The sequence below is a fragment of the Dermacentor albipictus genome, chromosome 1 (assembly GCF_038994185.2).
Source record: "Dermacentor albipictus isolate Rhodes 1998 colony chromosome 1, USDA_Dalb.pri_finalv2, whole genome shotgun sequence".
In the NCBI taxonomy this organism is placed as follows: domain Eukaryota; kingdom Metazoa; phylum Arthropoda; class Arachnida; order Ixodida; family Ixodidae; genus Dermacentor; species Dermacentor albipictus.
Genome location: NC_091821.1, coordinates 412,670,005 through 412,687,897, shown reverse-complemented (window position 1 = coordinate 412,687,897; position 17,893 = coordinate 412,670,005). Strand labels below are relative to the sequence as shown.

The window sequence follows — 17,893 nt, the reverse complement described above, 5'->3', positions numbered from 1 at the left end:
GCTCGAGGTTATTGTCTCCGCTGGGGCTGTGGGATCTGCCCAACTCCTCCTTCTCTCAGGTGTAGGCCCCAAGGAGGACCTCGAGCGGCTACAGGTGAGCACTATGCCTCGCTTTCTATCTTTCATGCACCTTTCTATCTTGTGGCAGACAGTGGCCCCTCATCAGTGAAGGCAAGCTTTGATTATTTGGAAAGGGGCGCCACTGCTGCAGACGCATTTTCTTTGTGCTCCAGTTTGCCCAAGAAAGCTAGACCGGCGCATTCAATAAGTGATACCGAAAGTTGACAGAACTGGTCACTGAACAAAGAGGGAGGAGGGAGGGAAAAGCAGGGCCATATAAGAGTCGGATTCGCTACACCTTGACTTGGGCATATATGTTCAGCTTGCTGACAGCGTTCTAACAGCACAAAGGCTGAATACGAAGAGGAACACATGTGACAGTACGGACGCCAATAATAAAGTTCTAGAGTTCTATGTATACTTTCTTCCGGCTACTTTCTGGCCGAAACATTGTTATATCTGAGACACATCGCGATGGTTTTGGGCTTGGAGGCATGGGTGTTTTCGCACTCACCACCTTTGCGTGCTGGACAGATTCCTGTGGTGGCCGACCTCCCAGTTGGGCGAAGCCTTCAAGACCACCCACTCTTGCTCATGGCCGTGGAGACAAGCACGGATGGCGTGGGCATACCGTCTTTTACTCTAAGCGACATCGCAGAGTACGAGAGCAGCCGATCCGGTAAGATATATAGTGTGAGGACATACGCAAGTGGGTTATGCGCGAGCTAGAGATTCCGCTGCGATAATCCACCCAGTTCACTTAACGGAAACATTACAGGAACTAGCTTAATTGCACGGTTTACCTAAAAGGGGCGTGGCTCTATACACATTGACATGTCTGTAGTCGTTTGTAATATAACACACCTACCTGAAGCTCACATGAAAAAGACAACATCCACACAAGTAAGCGAGGCACACTTAATGAGCAGGACTTCGCACGAAAACAATGTACTCGTGTCTTGTCGAGCGCACTTTTTTTTTCGTCACCTTCACAACCATCTGAAACAGATTAGTCACCAGCCTGTAATTATCACATCTAGTTAGAAGTTTTGCTTTTTATGGTCAAATCTCATGTATACGACAATACGGATTTGAGAACATAGAAAAAGGAACATAGAAAAAGGAAGCACGATTATGACATTGCCTGTTTCGCTATCATAATCACGGTGACCATGACTAGGGACGCTGCTAAAATGTTGAGTTTGTGTCGGTGAAGCATTCAGAGGTGCCAAACGATCACGGCGGAAAAATTTCTTGAACATGTAGTTTTAGCGTTTGGCTCAATAGCTATGTCGTTCTGGTGTTGATTACGGTGTCGCGGATACACTCCTCTCTAGTGGTAGTCGAATTCCAGGAAAGCTTACACGCTCGTGTACTGAGATTCTGGTAAGCAGTCAACATCATCATATTGCTTAAAGTGACTTAACTGATGTTCAAAAGCGACGCAAGGTAACTAGAATTTGTCTGTTTTACAATCTTTACTGCAGGATATACCCTCATAAAGCTGTTATAATCCAGCTCACATTAGAACGGGAATGCTGCATAAGAGCGAACGATGTCCCACCAGCATTTCACAACCAGCTGAAAACCTGTACAGCTTTCCAGCCACACACACGCGCGCACGCACACACACACGCGCACGCACGCACACACCCGCACACACCCGCACGCACGCACGCGCACGCACGCATGCACGCGCACGCACGCATGCACGCGCACGCACGCATGCACGCGCACGCACGCACGCACGCACGCACACACGCACGCGCGCACGCACACACGCACGCACGTACACACACGCGCGCACACGCGCACACACGCGCGCACACGCGCACGCACGCACACGCACGCACACACGCACGCACGCGCACACACACACACGCACGCGCGCGCACGCACACACGCACACGCGCATGCACACACACACGCGCACGCACACATGCACACGCGCGCGCACACACACGCACACACACGCACACGCGCGCGCACACGCACGCGCACACGCACACACAGAAAGAGAGAGAGAGCAACAGCAGCCGATTCACTTTTGACTGTGTCAGGATTGGGGGCTCAATCCCATCGCTCGTGATCCTTTGTGAAGATTGGAGTCCGGCATGAATTCGAAGGTAGCTGGCCCATGCCGTCGTCCAACTTATCCACGCTGAGGACGTTGATGAAGGGAAGAACTGCTTCTCATCGAGAACGAGGAATATGGGTTTATTTACAGTATTTAAATCAGTCTAACATGACTGCTTGAGAAAGAGAGTGTCAGTCCAACATGACTGCACGAGAGAAGTGTCCCGAGCATTCGCACCACAGCAGTTTTTAAACACTCGGTCCTCCCGCGATGCAAGGTGACACGAACGTTCGTTTACTCATTGTAAATTCGCCGCCGCCCCGCAGAACAGTTTACGCACACAAAGGCACACACATTGCGATGTCCGGAGCCGACGTCAGAGGGGCGCCGTTCCGGGAAGCTCGGAGCCATTCTGGGTAGCTCGTTGTCTTGCGTCCCTGTCGGCGCGTGGGAAGCAGCAAAAAACGGCTTTCCCGCGGCAGCTCGCTCACGCGTAGCAGATCAGGTCCGCGCTGGGGAGCTCCGGCACAATAGTTCGCCCGCCGAACTTGTTCCGTCACAACGGCGATTAGGCTAGAGGATGGCGGTGGTGTCAGCACAAAGCCCGCTTCATCGAACGCATCCTAGCTGAAGCGACGGAGAGTGGGGGATGCGTGTCTTGTTCCCCGGTCGTAACTGGGTGGCAATCTTGCATTGCAGCTCGCCATTCTTAACAACTGTCACTACGTGTGAAAAGTCTTTTATTGCCATAGCAATTATATTGACACTCCAGGCGCATTTTGGTCACCGCCGTGCTATTCCGTACAAAATCAGAGTGCGATAATACCGTCGCCGCGCGTCGTATGCTGTATGTGCGAGCAAAAGCACGTGAGGTGAGCCGACGATCGCGACAGAATATTGCACGCGCGAAGGAGGATAACGGAAGGCAAACCCGCCGTCTTCCGTCGCGCGGAAGACCGTAAGGGGATGAGAGGGAGTGAGGGGCGCGGCGTTGTGCTTAGTTGTGCAGCAAGTGCCTATTTCGCGACCGGGCGCAGCGGAACTCACGATGGCGGCTCTATCTTGCACGCGATACGGAGGAAAGTGGGGAGGCAGCGAAGGAGGGAGGGAGGGAGGGGGTGGCCTCGACTCCGCCGAGTGCGTGCTTTGCACGGCTGCGTTCGGTCTCCCGCGCCGTATCTTCAAAGGGATCTGCAGATGGCTCAGACATTTGTGCGCGCTATGTTCTCGACACTCTTGCCTTGAAGCGATAGACATCACAAAGCGCACTTCACTAACTGCTACTGCCGCGCTTGCTTGCACCGGCGGCTTGACAGAGCGTGTGCGCTGAGCTCATCGAGTGTGACGTGTTCATGTTTGCTTGTGCACGCTGACACAACGCTTGTTAATTCTGTTAGTAAGCGAATGTTTCCAAGTTTATACGGCCGATAAAGCTACTATCCTTACTTCGTATAGCTGTCTACTAATGTGCTATCGCAATCGATGCTTCGGCTTTCGGGTGAAACTGTGACTATTTTGCTTTGGGTGCTTGTTTTTGTTCGCTTTCAAGTAGGTACGTGCGTGTGTTTGTTTTGAGTTCGTGTATGTGTGTGTGTGTTGGGGGCGCGCAAATTTTGTGTACGCTAGATATGCGCATTCGCTTCGCGTATGTTTCAGCTGCCTAAATTCTAATTATTCCATTGGTACTCCACTACCCGTACATGTTCTTGGCGGGTAACATCGCACTGGGATCAAAGTTATAGCTTTCCTGCTGCTAACCGCTTGTTTCGGTGTGTTCTGGCATGTTCTCTGCTGTTTTCCGCTCTCTCTACACACTTTTGTTGAGGCCTTTGCGCTGCTACGAACAAGCAGACTGGCAAGGGAATAATAAACTTGTTTTTGTTCCCACTGTCGCCACCAGGTATTATTTCAATCCCGGCAGGCGTCGAAGCTCTTCAGTTCCTGAGCTCCGAGAATGCGACTGAGTCCCACATACCCAATATTGAAGTGACTCTCACTTCGAGTTCACCGGCCACGCAAGTAGACAGGGCTCAGCAACTCAACATAGGCATTTTGCCAGAGGTGATGTACTGACTTCACTTAATAAATTAGAGATCGTAACCCAGCCGCATTAGACACTACAGAATTAGACGACATAAGCCGTGAAGAATTCTTGAGTCCATGAAACTGGTTCTTCTTTAGTTTGAGGAACAAAAAAAAAAAAACGAAAGTGAGAAGGATCAAGGGAACGAGGCTCTCGTGTTTATTGCCCCAGTCTTTCTGGATACAAGCCTTGAATTGCTATCGGGCAAACGTGCCTTTCTACTCCTCTCTGTAATAGCTTCAGGTCACGGGATTATGATTATTAGAACATGAATATATGATCACAAACAATGCCTGGCTAACTTGAAAGCACGAGTGTTTTTAAGCGGGATTTTGTGATTTTGATTTGATCTGGCATGTTCTGTGCTTTTACTGGCTCCCCCCCTGTGTAATGCCCTAATGGGCCTTTAGGGTAAATAAATAAATAAATAAATAAATAAATAAATAAATAAATAAATAAATAAATAAATAACATTCTATTTTATTTGTGTACAGGACTATGACCGCTTTTACGGCCCAAGATTCAATGAACCCGGATTCCGAGTGTTCATGACTAACAATCGGCCGAAATCACGTGGACACGTTACTCTGCGTTCCAAGGATCCCGATGAATACCCGGATATCAACCCCGGCATTTTTCAACACCCAGATGACATTAAAGCGGCTGCTCGAGGTAACAAGCATGGTGACCTCAGTGAGTGCTGGCACCTTGAAGCCAGGTGACGCACTCAGTAGGCCTCGGTTTTCTTTGCTTGCGAGCACTCAAGTAGTGTTAGCGTAGTAAATGTGCTAAGACTGTGTTGCTTTCATTCTCGTGTTTTATGTCTATTAGTGGCACGAGCATCGCGTGACACCCTTGTTTCTTGCGCAGCACTTCCGGTTCACCTCCTGAGAGGATCGGGGAGGAAATACAAAATAAATCAGAAAAAAGGAAAAAAGAGTAGTACAGTACAAAATTCATAGGTATTGTTATACATATGATATCAGAGAATAAGTTTAGTTACAAGTTGAGTTACTGAAGTGTCTGGAATGATTAGAATTAATTAGAAATCACTGAGATGGCCGGGGACGAAATTCAATATAAATTAGAAAAAATAGAAAAAAATAGTACAGTACAATATTCATGGGTTTCATTCCCGATATGATATCAGAGCATAAGTTTAGTTACAAGTTGAATTACTAAAGTGTCTGAAATAATTAGAAATAATTAGAAATCACTGATTGCCGTACAACAAAGCACAGAATCGTAGACTTAAAGATACTCGCCACGTGAACACAACTTTGGCGGAATTCCTGGAAACCCGGAAGCAGAAAGCGGAAGTAATGACATCACTAATGACGTCACACGCAAGAAGGTGGCATGGTACTTAGCCAGCTACTTAATGGAAAGCAGTTGCCTCTGAGTTCAGTTCGTGCGCTGCGTTTGCCTAAAGTTAATCTAAAGAACACCAACGCCAAGGTTCGAGTGCCACTAAGAGGCATAATTTATTACGTTGCAAAATAAAATACAAGTACAGTACTTACGCGTTTGTGCATGTACCCTGGAACATTACCAGTCGAATGTCATTTAGTTTTGCTTGTATATGCCTCTGTCCTGAAATTTTTAGTGATTATTAGTTGAATAAAGTCTGGGGCTTTACTTGCGAAAATCACGATCTGACTATGAGGCCGATCTGCCGTAAGGGGAAAACCTGGATTAATTTTGACCAGCTGGGGCTCTTTAATATTCGCACAAATCTTTTATTTTTCATTTTTTTTCGAAATGCAAGGCGTTTTTGCAATTCAGCCCCATAGAAACACGGCCTTCGCTGCCGGGATCAAAATCACGACCTCGTGCCCCGCAGCTCAACACCATAGCCACCAAGCTACCACGGTGGGTCGAACCCTCATTATCGTGGTCATAAGTGAATTGTTATCCATGTATTTTATGCGACGGTATATCGTGCCGTCGTCGATATTCCTACTGTAAGCTGGGAAGCACGAGAGGACACGGACAAAAGGAAATAAATAATTGTCACATGAGTGAGTGAAAACTTTGTTGCAAATTTCCGGCGATTTGGGCGGGGTGGGGCCATAAGCACCCCAGCCTAGGTGTCGGCCTCGAATCCTTGGACTCGGGCAGTTTCCTCGGCCTGCCCGACGGCCCACAGTTGATCAGCGAGGTCGTGCCTGAGCAGGGCCGCCTCCCAACGCGCACCGCGGTTCGAGACTGCCATGTCTACCCCGTTTGTCGAGGACTCCTGCTGCTCGCTACCGGTGCATGCTCACAGCATGCGCTGCAGCGTCGCTCTGGCTCCGCACGGTTTACAATCGTCTGACGAATAAATGTCGTGGTATCAGAGATGAAGGATCGCCGGGTTCGGATATGTGTATGTCTGCAATTGCCTCCAGGCATCCGCCTGTTTCTTGTTTAGTTTGGAGTGCGGTGGTAGTTATTTACATCTGTTCATTCTGTAGTGTTGCATGATGTCTCTGAAGTGGACATGCGATCCCGACACGTCCACTCCCGCATCGCTCTCGCGGTGGGCATGTGTGTGTGAAGTGACTTTAGAGAGAATGTAAGAGATAAGTGCAGTGTCGTAACTGTCTCTCAAAGGAGGACACCTCAACAGCACTGCACGGGGAAAGACGTCGATATTGCCGGCGGGCGCCGCTGCTCGGCATGCAAGTCCTCGAGCCGCGGCATGGGCCGTCTTGTTTCCCGGGAGCGGAGGACCCGTGTGGGCGGAGGTCCATACCAGGGAACTCGTTTTTGCGGCAAATATTGCCCTGTTGAATTTGGAGAATGCAGGCCGCTTCCCGGGAGATCCGGCCGCTAGCGTAGTTGCTTATTGCTGCCTGCGAGTCGCTTACTATCACCTCGGCGTCTGTGGTGGCTACCGCGAGGGCTATCGCTGCTTCCTCGGCCGCCTCCGTCTCTTCCGTGCGTATCGTCGCGCTCGCGACGCAAGTTCCGCTGTGGTCCGTGATTGCGACCGCGAAAGCGCGTCGCCGCTCGTAACGGGCCGCATCTAATAAACGGTTTCTTTGCTGCTGCCATATTTCTTTTGCAAGTCTCGCGCGCGCCTGTTGCGCCGGCCGACATGATGCGTCGGGTGCAGCACGGGGGCAACGGCGAAACGACGATGCGGTCCCGAATCGGTGTGGGTATCGCGACCTTTTCGCCCTGCTGCGTGTGGTAGCTGATGCCCAGCGTCTCGAAAATGTGTCGTCCGGTTTTGGTTTTTGCCAAACGCTCGTACTGCGCAATGTTGTGCGCTTCTATTATCTCGTCTAGGGTATTCATCATCATCATCATCATCATCATAATCATCATAATCATCGTCATCATCAGCCTGGTTGCGCCCACTGCAGGGCAAAGGCCTCTCCCATGCTTCTCCAACAACCCCGGTCATGTACTAATTGTGGCCATGACGTGCCTGCAAACTTCTTAATCTCATCCGCCCACCTAACTTTCTGCCGCCCCCTGCTACGCTTCCCTTCCCTAGGGATCCAGTCCGTAACCCTTAATGACCATCGGTTATCTTCCCTCCTCATTACATGTCCTGCCCATGCCCATTTCTTTTTCTTGATTTCAACTAAGATGTCATTAACTCGCGTTTGTTCCCTCACCCAATCTGCTCTTTTCTTATCCCTTAACGTTACACCTATCATTCCTCTTTCCATAGCTCGTTGTGTCGTCCTCAATTTGAGTAGAACCCTTTTCGTAAGCCTCCAGGTTTCTGCCCCGTAGGTGAGTACTGGTAAGACACAGCGATTATATACTTTTCTCTTCAGGGATAATGGCAACCTGCTGTTCATGATTTGGGAATGCCTGCCAAACGCACCCCAGCCCATTCTTATTCTTCTGATTATTTCCGTATCATGATCTCATAGGGTATTATGTAAACCCAGTTCGAGAAATTTATCCGTGCTGGTATTGTTCGGCAATACAATGGCACGTTTGTACGGCCTGCGGATAAGGCGGTCTAGCTTCGTTCGTTCGGTCACCTGCCACTTGCGCTAGGAGGCGACGTAGTTTATGTGACTGATTACGAACCGAACGCCTGTATCAGGCGATTGCTTTCTTTCATTTCACTATGTCTGTTTGTGATACGTTTCAGCGACCGGATTGCTTCATTGAACGTACGCTCTAGTCGGCGCACGGTTTCGCCGTTGTGGCCGTTGGCCGACAGGTGCAAGCCCAGTACCCTAATCTTGTGAACATGCGGGATGACGGTGCCGTTCGATGTGACTACTCTAATTTCTCTGTCTGCGCGCTCGGCTGCGGAATCGGCGTTCTTGGGTTTGCGGGCCCTGCGCGTGGGTCTGTAGAGCAGGAGCTCCGTTTTGGCCGAGGAGCATTTGAGGCCCGTGTCGCGCAGATACTCCTGCACCGCGTCGACAGCCTCCTGCAACGTTTGCTCAACGTGGCCGTCATTTTCCTCAGCAACCCAGAGCGTGATGTCATCGGCGTACAAGCTGTGGTGGAGGCCTTCTATCTCTGCTAGTTTCTGGGGTAACCCGAGAAGCACGAGGTTAAAGAGCATGGGCGAGATGACGGAGCCCTGCGGCGTGTCCGTGCAACCTGTCTATGTCTTGCGATTCCAGTCCGCCGATCGCTATGCGGGCACGGCGGCCAGTAAGGAAGTCTCGTACGTAGTCGTACGTTCTCTCGCCCAGTCCCAATGCTCGTGTGCTTTCAAGTATCGCGGCGTGTTTAACGTTGTCGAACGCCTTTTTGAGGTCAAGACCGAGTATTGCTTTTGTGAATGGCGTGGGATTGCCTACGACGTGGTGTTTGAGTTGAATCACGACGTCCTGCGTAGAAAGGCCACGACGGAACCCCAGCATCGTGTGCGGTAGCACGTCTCGGTCTTCGAGGTAGTTGGTAAGACGAGTGAGAACCGCGTGTTCCGTGACCTTGCCCACGCAGGACGTCAGGGATATTGGTCGAAGATTGTCCATCTGTACCCGTTTGCCTGGTTTGGGGATCATAATTATGCGCGCCATTTTCCACGATCTCGGTATCACGCCCGCATTCCAGCACACGCGTTAATGTAATCCGTCAGCCATTCTATCGACTCGTCGTCCAAGTTACGGATCGCTTTATTGATTACACCGTCCGGGCCCGACGCCGATTTTCTGTTGAGCTTGTGCAGTACCGCCATCACCTCTGCTACGCTAAAGTCCTTATCTAGCTGCGCGTTACTCTCCCCCGCGTAGGCCGGATACGCGACGGGGCTAGGTACCTTGACGTAACGGGTTCGTACGGCTTCTAGAAAGTCCGCGGACGTGCCTTCGTAGTCATGTACTAGCCTGTTGACCTTATTCGCATGCGCTGATTTGGTCTCCTCAGGATTCAAGAGACGCCGGAGGAGGTGCCATGTCTTAGCAATTCCTAACTGGTTTTTCATAACGTTGCACGTCTCCTCCCATTGCGCTTTGCATACCTGCAATGCGTGGTCTTCTATGTCCCTGTTTAGCAGTGCTATTCCTCTGCGTAGCGTTCGATTGTATCGTTAACGCTTCCACCTGTCTTGCAGGCTGCGCTTGGCTTCCCACATGTGTAGGAGTTTACTATCTATCACCTCTAGGTGTGCTTCCGGTGGTACTTCCCGCGTTGCCGCCTCAACGTCCCTCCTTAGTGTCGCGGTCCAGCTCCCGATGTCGTCGATTGCCTCGCTGCCGCGATTATACTCTTTCGGGGATTTGAGAAACGCGTCTCATTCCACCAGCCGATAGTGGTTGCCCTTGGTGCCGTTCCGATGACCGTGGTAATGGTAGTGTGGTCCCGCGTCGACGCGGATCTCGATCACCGAGTGATCGCTACCCAAATCCTCCTGCGTGTTATGCCACCGCGTGCCAGTGACGTTCTTCGTAAAAGTGAGGTCGAGCGAAGTGTCTGCGCATACGCTGTTTCCCTTGCGTGTGGGCGCGGGAGGGTCCGCAACGAGTTTCAGCCCCTCATTCTGCGCGTATTCCCACAGGCGCTTACCATTCGGCGTTTCGTACTGGTACCCCACGCCACGTGGTGTGCGTTGAAATAACCCGCGATGATTAAGGGCCCGTCGCCGGCTGCCTCGCTCGCCTTTCGCAGTAACGTGTTAAAGCGGTGTTTGCCTTTGGGTCTACTGTACCCGTTCAATACAAACAGGCCGTGCCCTTTTGTCGGAATAAGCTCGATCAGTACGTGCGGTATTCTAACGTTCTTGAGTTCATGTCGCGCCACGGTGAGGTTGTGTCTCAGCGTTACAGCGGCCGGCGGTGCTCCCGCGGTCATGGCCTCGTCGATCGCTTTGTAACGGGCCAGCTTGACCGCGTCGTTGGTTTCTTGTAATAGTATTACGTCCAGCCGTTCCCGATTGCGCAGGAATTGTTGAAGATGCCCCCGTTTCCTTCCGTACCCCCTGTAGTTCCACTGCCGGATCATGAACGTGTGTTCTATGAGCTACGCTGTCGTGGGCGTTGTGTTTGTGTGGTGCCGTGACGAGCCATGGTGACTGTCCGCATTATTATTTGCCGTCCGGTTGATCCTGCACCTCTTCTTCTGGTATCGGCCTAAGGCATGGTTTCCCGGTCGTCCACCGGGTGACCCACTGCACCCGGGAGCCGCATTTGAATATTGTCTATGCGCGACTGCAGCGTCGCGACCATTTCAGTGAGTTGTGCTATTGCACTGCTCAGCTGTTCGGTTTGCGTGGTTTGCTGAGCTATTGCGCGGTTCAGTTCCGTGGTTTGCTGTGCTTGTTGCGCCATCATCGAGTCAACCTTGTCTTCGAGTCTGTCGACTCGGTCGCGGAGTTTCTGCTGCCGTGTTTGCAATTTGGTCTCGGCCTGCATGTTCCGGGTCTAGCGCCTTGCGTTTAGTAGGTGCGCGTTGTGCGTCCTACGCTTCCATGATTTCCTCCGCGCTCTCGACCGTTCGAGCAGCCGCGTCTGAGTGCGACGGGTTTGGTCAAAGGAGGAGGAGAAGAGGTTGTTGGGCCCCCCTTTTTAATAATTGTCACATGATGTTATCCAATCGACCATTTTCCCCCCTTTGTCTGTGTTCTTTCGCGCTTCCCGGTTTCCAGTGGGAACAGGCTCCAACTCGCCCACCTCTCAATTTTTCTGCGGCGTTATTCTTCGGAAGGTGGAATGGGGAAAATGATATTTACATCGTCTGAAGGGAAGAGGCGCTCATGCAGAGTAATTGCCGGCCACGTCTTCCAGGCTACCCTGCCTGTAGCAACATCGCCGCAACCGTCACGGAGTGCTACCGTAATTACATAAAGGCTGTGGTCGGAGCATTCTCCGGTAGCTTATCTAAGATCTTTCATCCTGTACACAGTAGAATGATTTGCTGCGCGAGTTGATAGATTTCATTCCTGAGGCGAGCATGCAGCGCGGGAAAACTTGATACGAAGGCAAGGAAGGCGGGCAGCACTCTGTCCGTCTTCCTTGCCTTCGTGTTAAGTATTTTTCGCGCAGCTCGCCTTGTAGTCTACGCTGTTCCGTTGTTCGTCGCCCGTAATGAACTAACATTTTGTTTCTATGGCTCATACAGACTGGGATACATAGCGCAAAAAATGACACAGGGACAAGCAGGAACACAGGACGAGCGCTAACTTTCAACAATTGATTTATTGCAGCTGGTGTCTATATATATACTCACTGGGACGCCACTGCAATAGAACACACTGAAGGGAAGGAGGAAAAAAACAGTCATGTGACTACTATGCCCAAAAATTCAAGCTGTTTCCTTGATAAAAGTATAGACGGCGTGCTAACGCACTCGTCACCTGCTCTGGCTATCTCAGCTGCTTCCACAATTTCTCTCGTAAGCTTATTCCTGTGGCGACAGACAACAACGGTTTGTTTTAATAGCGGGAAGCATGCTGCCTTCGCGTTGCTAGCCTGGGCACTCGCACAGCGGAACACAAAACCAGAAGGCGCTGACGCACGTACTGACGGTAAAAAAAAAAGAACACCAGGGAAGGTGACCAGAAAAGAACCACGTCTGCTAATCTTGACGAGAGGAAGCAGGCATGAGAATATAATGAGAAGGGAAGCAGAAGGAAGGAGGAGAATGTATAACTCACGTATACAAATGACGGGGCGTTAAGAAGCATTGCGATAGGCTGCTTTAGGTAAATGGAAGCCTGCGTCCCGAAAAGTTCACTGTGGGATCTCTAAGCTCAGTCAATAAAGCAAACAACTTGTAGCGCGACTAAAGTTTGCTTTTGAAGTCATTTCAAAATCGGAGGGGATATGGCCCAGATCCTTTGGATTGGTCGCCCCAATCGATAACAAGCCGCCACTGCATGACGCAAAACACGTGACGGCTTCAAACTGGTCACGTGGTTCTCTGTGCACCTTGGTGCATGTGTCTCCAACACTTGATAAGTCGACGGAACTCAATATCAAAGGGGGAGTCTGCTTCGAGCCACCGTTGTGCGTGTGGGCCTGCGCCCGGTCGTGGTCAAGGGTAACAGCCCAGTGCTTGAGGCGAATTGTCGTTTTCACCAAATTTCTTGAAATTACTTTCGTCGAGTTCATTTCTAATGTCGCGAAGTTCTTGTTTTTATAAAGTTTAGCTATTAAATAACAATTCGTCCTTGCGTCAAAAGCTTCCGCTTGCGTCTGTTCTTGGAGAGGGCTACTCGGGCAACGCAACCACGAAGCAAAGTTATTTGAAATCTTTATAACCGATTCGGTTCACCGATAAACAGTCATGCGTGAACTTGCTCGTAGGTACGAGGGTCTTCATCGACTCGATGCTCAACACGAGCGCCATGAAGAGTATCGGCGCCAAGCCATGGGGCGTCACCTTTCCACCTTGTGCGGAGGCAGGTGCCCAGTGGAGCTTGGGGTACATCGAGTGCCTTTTCCGCCATTGGGCATATCCATCCTGGCACACGTGCTGTACCGTGCCGATGGGTTCACATGCGGAGGCGGTCCTGGACGAAAGGCTCAGGTTGGTATATCAATATAGGACTCCTGGGAGATCGCACATGGTGTCCTACACGAATACATGAGAGTACTGCCACAACCTAAGATTCCGTAAAATCCAGGAACGTATGTTCTGGCCTACAGCCCAGGCACATCCTTGACTCGTAAGAAGTGATAAAGGATATCGAAATGCTTAAACCTTATAAGCACTTTTGAGCACTTCTAGTGCACAAGTGCTCGGTAAGTCACTGGATTGGGTAACATGTATTGGAGAACCACGCGTGTACTGTGGAACACGACAAAATGGAATATCACATTCTGAGCAGAAATGGCCTGTGGAAAGGATCACTGATACCGTCCTTTAGAAGGAAGGGAGTAGCTTCGCTTACAGCGTACCCTGTTTAACAACCGAAACATGTTGATACCGCTAGCTGACAACTGTAGAAGAGGAGAAATATGTCCACGAAGGAGTTAGGCACGTGGAACAACACATATGTGTAAACATCCTTATCTAGTTTTACTATGTGTAGACCTCCTTATCTAGTTTTACAATGTGTAGACCTCCTTATCTAGTTTCACGATGTGTAGACCTCCTTATCTAGTTCCACGATGTCTGGCTCTGTACTCTTGTGCGATTGTGCGTTGTGCTTTGTGGTAATAACAAGCGAAGAACGTGTGCCTAGCTTCGCAGCTGGGACCTATAAATAGAAACTTGACTTGATGTCTGTTAGCAGTGTCACAATTCACGGAACTGTATGTTTATATTGATTTGGTTATCCATTGAAGTCATGTTATGATGACCATAAGAAGTCAGAAACAAAAAAGCCTATACACAAGCGTGCGAATGAAAAATATAGTCCACTTAGCTAGCGTAGAGTAATTAGGCCTCCAACTACTTCTTGGTCTGTACAAGGAGGGCAAGTTGTCTAACTCGCAAAAAATAGAGTCGCAGTACTAAACTGACTGCCCCAAATGCCAATAGAATTATTTCCTACAGCGTAACGACGTTGGCCGCAGAAAGAACGTTCGTCTTCTAGAGGTGGCTGCGCTGGTGGATAGAGTTTTCTTTACTCAATTGACATAAACATCATATCCTTCTTTCCTAGTTGAACGACCAAGCAGATATGTAGTGCTGCAATCAGCACTGTAAAAGTCTGGAGTTACTCAGCAGAACGTCAACGACGTGGTACATTTACAGCGAAGCTGTTTATGCGGAGCCTTTGCCGTCGTTGTCGGACTTCGCTAAAAAAGGGGCCATGTGACCTAGCGGGAGAGGAAAAGAAGAGCTCAAAAGGGGGAAAGGGGTTGGAGTGACCCCTTTCTCCCAGTGAGAATGCTATTCTATACGCGAATCTCATATGGTTGTCACACGGTGCATTTTCGGCGATCGAGCCAGATCGCCATCCAATTTATCGACTATTGATTCCAACCTGCCGCGAAAGTAACAACTGATATTCCAGCAGTTTGCTGCCAACGAAGAGTGCCCAGCGAATTAAGCTCGATACTTGGAGCGTGCGCGTGGCCGCCGACACTTCTTGCTGGCGCAAGAAGTGCCGGCAGCCACGTCAATTGTGAGACCATAAGAAGTCGGTTAGACAAAAATTCCGATACACAAGCGTGTGAATGAAAAATGTACGAGGGCCGTTCTTTTTTCAACCTCCGATTGGCTATAAATAAAACACAAGTGCATCTAAAACAGTAATTTTATTACCAAAAGATTAGTACAGTTACGGTTACTTTTCGACATAATCACCGAAGAGATTGAGGCATTTGTCATATCTGTGGACAAGCTTTGCAATACCCTCTTCAAAAAAAAGTTGCCGCCAATGAATTCAAGTAGTCCTTGACGTTGGTTTGAAGGTCGCCATTGGTTTGAAAGCGCTTCCCACCAAGCCACGTCTTCAGTCCAGGAAAAAGATGAAAGTCACAGGGTGCTAAGTCTGGACTGTATGGCGGATGATCGAAAATGTCGCATCCAAATTGTTCGAGAAGCCGTTGAGTTGCTCCAGCGGTGTGTGGACGGGCATTGTCATGGATCAGAACAACTCCAGCGGTCAGCTTTCCTCTTCATTTGATCTGAATGGCTGTACGCAAACGTCGTAATGTTTCACAATAAACAGCTGCAGTCATTGAGGTTCCGGGCTCCATAAACTCCACAAGCAACACACCTTGTTGATCCCAAAACACAGTAGCCATGGTCTTTCTGTTGTTGAAGGTTTTTTTGAATTTCTTTGGTTTGTTTGGTGAACTTGAATGCATCCATTGTTGTGATTGTCGTTTTGTTTCCGGTGTGTCGTATTGAATCCAGGTTTCATCCCCAGTCACGATTGATTTCAAAAGGTTGTCTCCTTCATCCTGATAACGCTCAAGGAACTCCAAAGCTGACGCCATTCGTCGAGTTTTGTGGCCGTCCGTCAACGTTTTTGGGACCCAACGTGCACAAAGTTTTTTGTAGCGTAACCGTTCAGTAACAATAGAGTACAAAACAGACCTTGAAACTTCTGGAAATTCCGTAGATAAAGCAGTAATGGTGAATCTGCGGTTTTCTTTAACCATTCTGTCAACTCGTTGAACCAGGTCATCTGAAACGACAGATTTGCGTCCTTGGCCCCCTTAATCATGCACATCATTACGTCCATCTTTAAAATTTCGACACCATTCACGCACAACGCCACCACTCATGAAGTTTTCCCCATACACTCGACTCATTCTCCGATGGATTTATGCAGCACCATGGCGTTCAGCCTGTAGAAAACGAATAACACTTCGCAATTCACACTTGGCGGGAGCAACAATAATGGCAGCCATGCTTACGTGGCTGTAGCACAATGCCGACTGACGCCTGAATGTCAACAATGGCGGAGTGTGTAGTGCGAGAGCTGCGCAGTTGCCTACAGCGCATGCCCGCTTTCTGCTGCCCGCGTAGCGCCTGCACGGAGCGATCGGAGGTTGAAAAAAAAAAACAGCCCTCGTAGTCCACTTAGCTAGCGTAGAGTAATGAAGCCTCTAACTACTACTTGATCGCCAAAACGATTGCAGCGCCCGCATCTCCAGTGGTGGGCCTTGCGCCCAATATACAGAGCTCTGGATTAGTGGTTCCAGCTACATTCAATTCCAGCTACAACCATGGGAAGACCACGAGTAGTGCGTACTCCTGAGGAAGAAGCTGCCTACTGCGAGCGTCAGCGAGAGTTGGCTCGTCAACGGGCTCGTGGTCGTAGGGCTGACCCCGAGCTGCACGCCAGAGATGCCACAAGAAAAGTACTCTTAAACCATGCTCGCCACACGAAGCACACAAAAACAGAAATGAAATGAAAAAATGGTGAAACGAGAATTTACAGTATCGACTGAGTGCAGATCTTCATTTGCGTGGTGTAACACTCAGTGTTACTAACACAGCTTCGCTGTTCAAGCATCTTCACGGACTGAAAAGGGCGGGGATATTTTATCATAACACTTTAACAACAATCGATGCAATTAAAGCATCATAAAATATATAAGAGGGGAAAACATTTAGGTGCTTTCAAAACTTGCTCATAATACTGACTTTCGGTTCTCCTACGCAGGGTTCGAGGCAACTTGACAGGCCTGCGAGTGGCCGATGCGTCCGTGATGCCCGACATCGTGAGCGGCAACACTAACGCGCCGACCATGATGATCGGCAGCAAGGCGGCTGAGATGATAATACAAGACAACGGGCCTGAATGACTAAAGCATTGCCAGACTTGCCCATGCCGAACAGCTTGGATTATGGAAAAGGAGAGACAAACAGGACGCCATCGTCAACGGCGTTAGCACTGCTAGACACAGACCGACTAGTCGGTTGCCGCACTTTGCATTTCGCACTTTTCATCGCTCAGACATTGAACATTGAATTCGAAAAATTCTCAGGAGCGCTCAGGGCTGTGTAAGTCCGCTGCTATTCTTGTCTGAAAATAAAACATCATAACATCGTCATCATGTGATAGCGTTTTAGAACCATATGCGATCTGCGGTGTTTGCCGAGTGCGCGTAGTAGCGGTAGCTTCGTATGCACTGACGTTTCGTTTGCGTCGAAACGAGAGTTGCAAAAAGGTCAATTCGATTGCTGCTGCTGCCGAGATTCCTCACTCCAGCATTTTGAAAGCGTATTTCCGCACTCATCGAGCGAAATGTGTTCATGTTTATCTGTGCGTGCATGACGCCGTGCTTGTTCATTTAGTTAAAACACGTTGGTGTGGATTTATCATATAATGTGCAAGCGCGACTGAACGAGGATGTAGAAAGAGTGTCAGGATTGGGGGCTCAATCCCATCGCCCGTGGTCCTTTGCCAAGATTGGAGTACGGCATGAATTCGAAGGTAGCTGGCCCATGCCGTCGTCCAACTTATTTACGCTGAGGACGCTGATGAAGTGAAGAACTGCTTCTCATCGAGAACGAGGAATATGGGTTTATTTACAGAAATTAAATCAGTCTAACATGACTGCTTGAGAAAAAGAGTGTCAGTCCAACACGACTGCACGAGAGAAGTGTATCAGTCTAACATGACTGCTCAAGAGAAGTGTGTCCAGCATTCGCACAACAACAGTTTTTATACACTCGGTCCGCCGGCCATACGAGGCGGCGACTGTTCGTTTACTCATCACCAACTCGCCGCTGCTCCGCAGATCAGTTTACGTACACAAAGGCACACACATTCCGATGCCAAACGACGGCGTTGGAGGGGTGCCGTTCCGGGAAGTATCGGTGCCAGTCGTGGGTAGCTCGTTGTCTTGCGTCAC

At 49.7% G+C, this 17,893-nt stretch overlaps 1 protein-coding gene across 5 annotated transcripts in view; it reads left to right on the top strand.

Moving 5' to 3' along the window:
* Positions 1–17,089, top strand: part of LOC135913050 (4-pyridoxate dehydrogenase-like) — an 83,731-nt gene extending 66,642 nt beyond the window's left edge. For all 5 annotated transcript variants that reach the window (XM_070532219.1, XM_070532220.1, XM_065445690.2 and 2 more), the window contains 6 exons: positions 1–94; positions 595–739; positions 4,038–4,198; positions 4,715–4,892; positions 12,935–13,157; positions 16,699–17,089. The exon at positions 1–94 is cut by the window's left edge and continues 74 nt beyond it. In XM_070532219.1, coding sequence (XP_070388320.1) covers positions 1–94; positions 595–739; positions 4,038–4,198; positions 4,715–4,892; positions 12,935–13,157; positions 16,699–16,840 — 943 coding nt within the window. In that variant the 3' untranslated portion in view covers positions 16,841–17,089. The remainder of the gene's footprint in view (positions 95–594; positions 740–4,037; positions 4,199–4,714; positions 4,893–12,934; positions 13,158–16,698) is intronic.
* Positions 17,090–17,893: the final 804 nt, after the last annotated feature.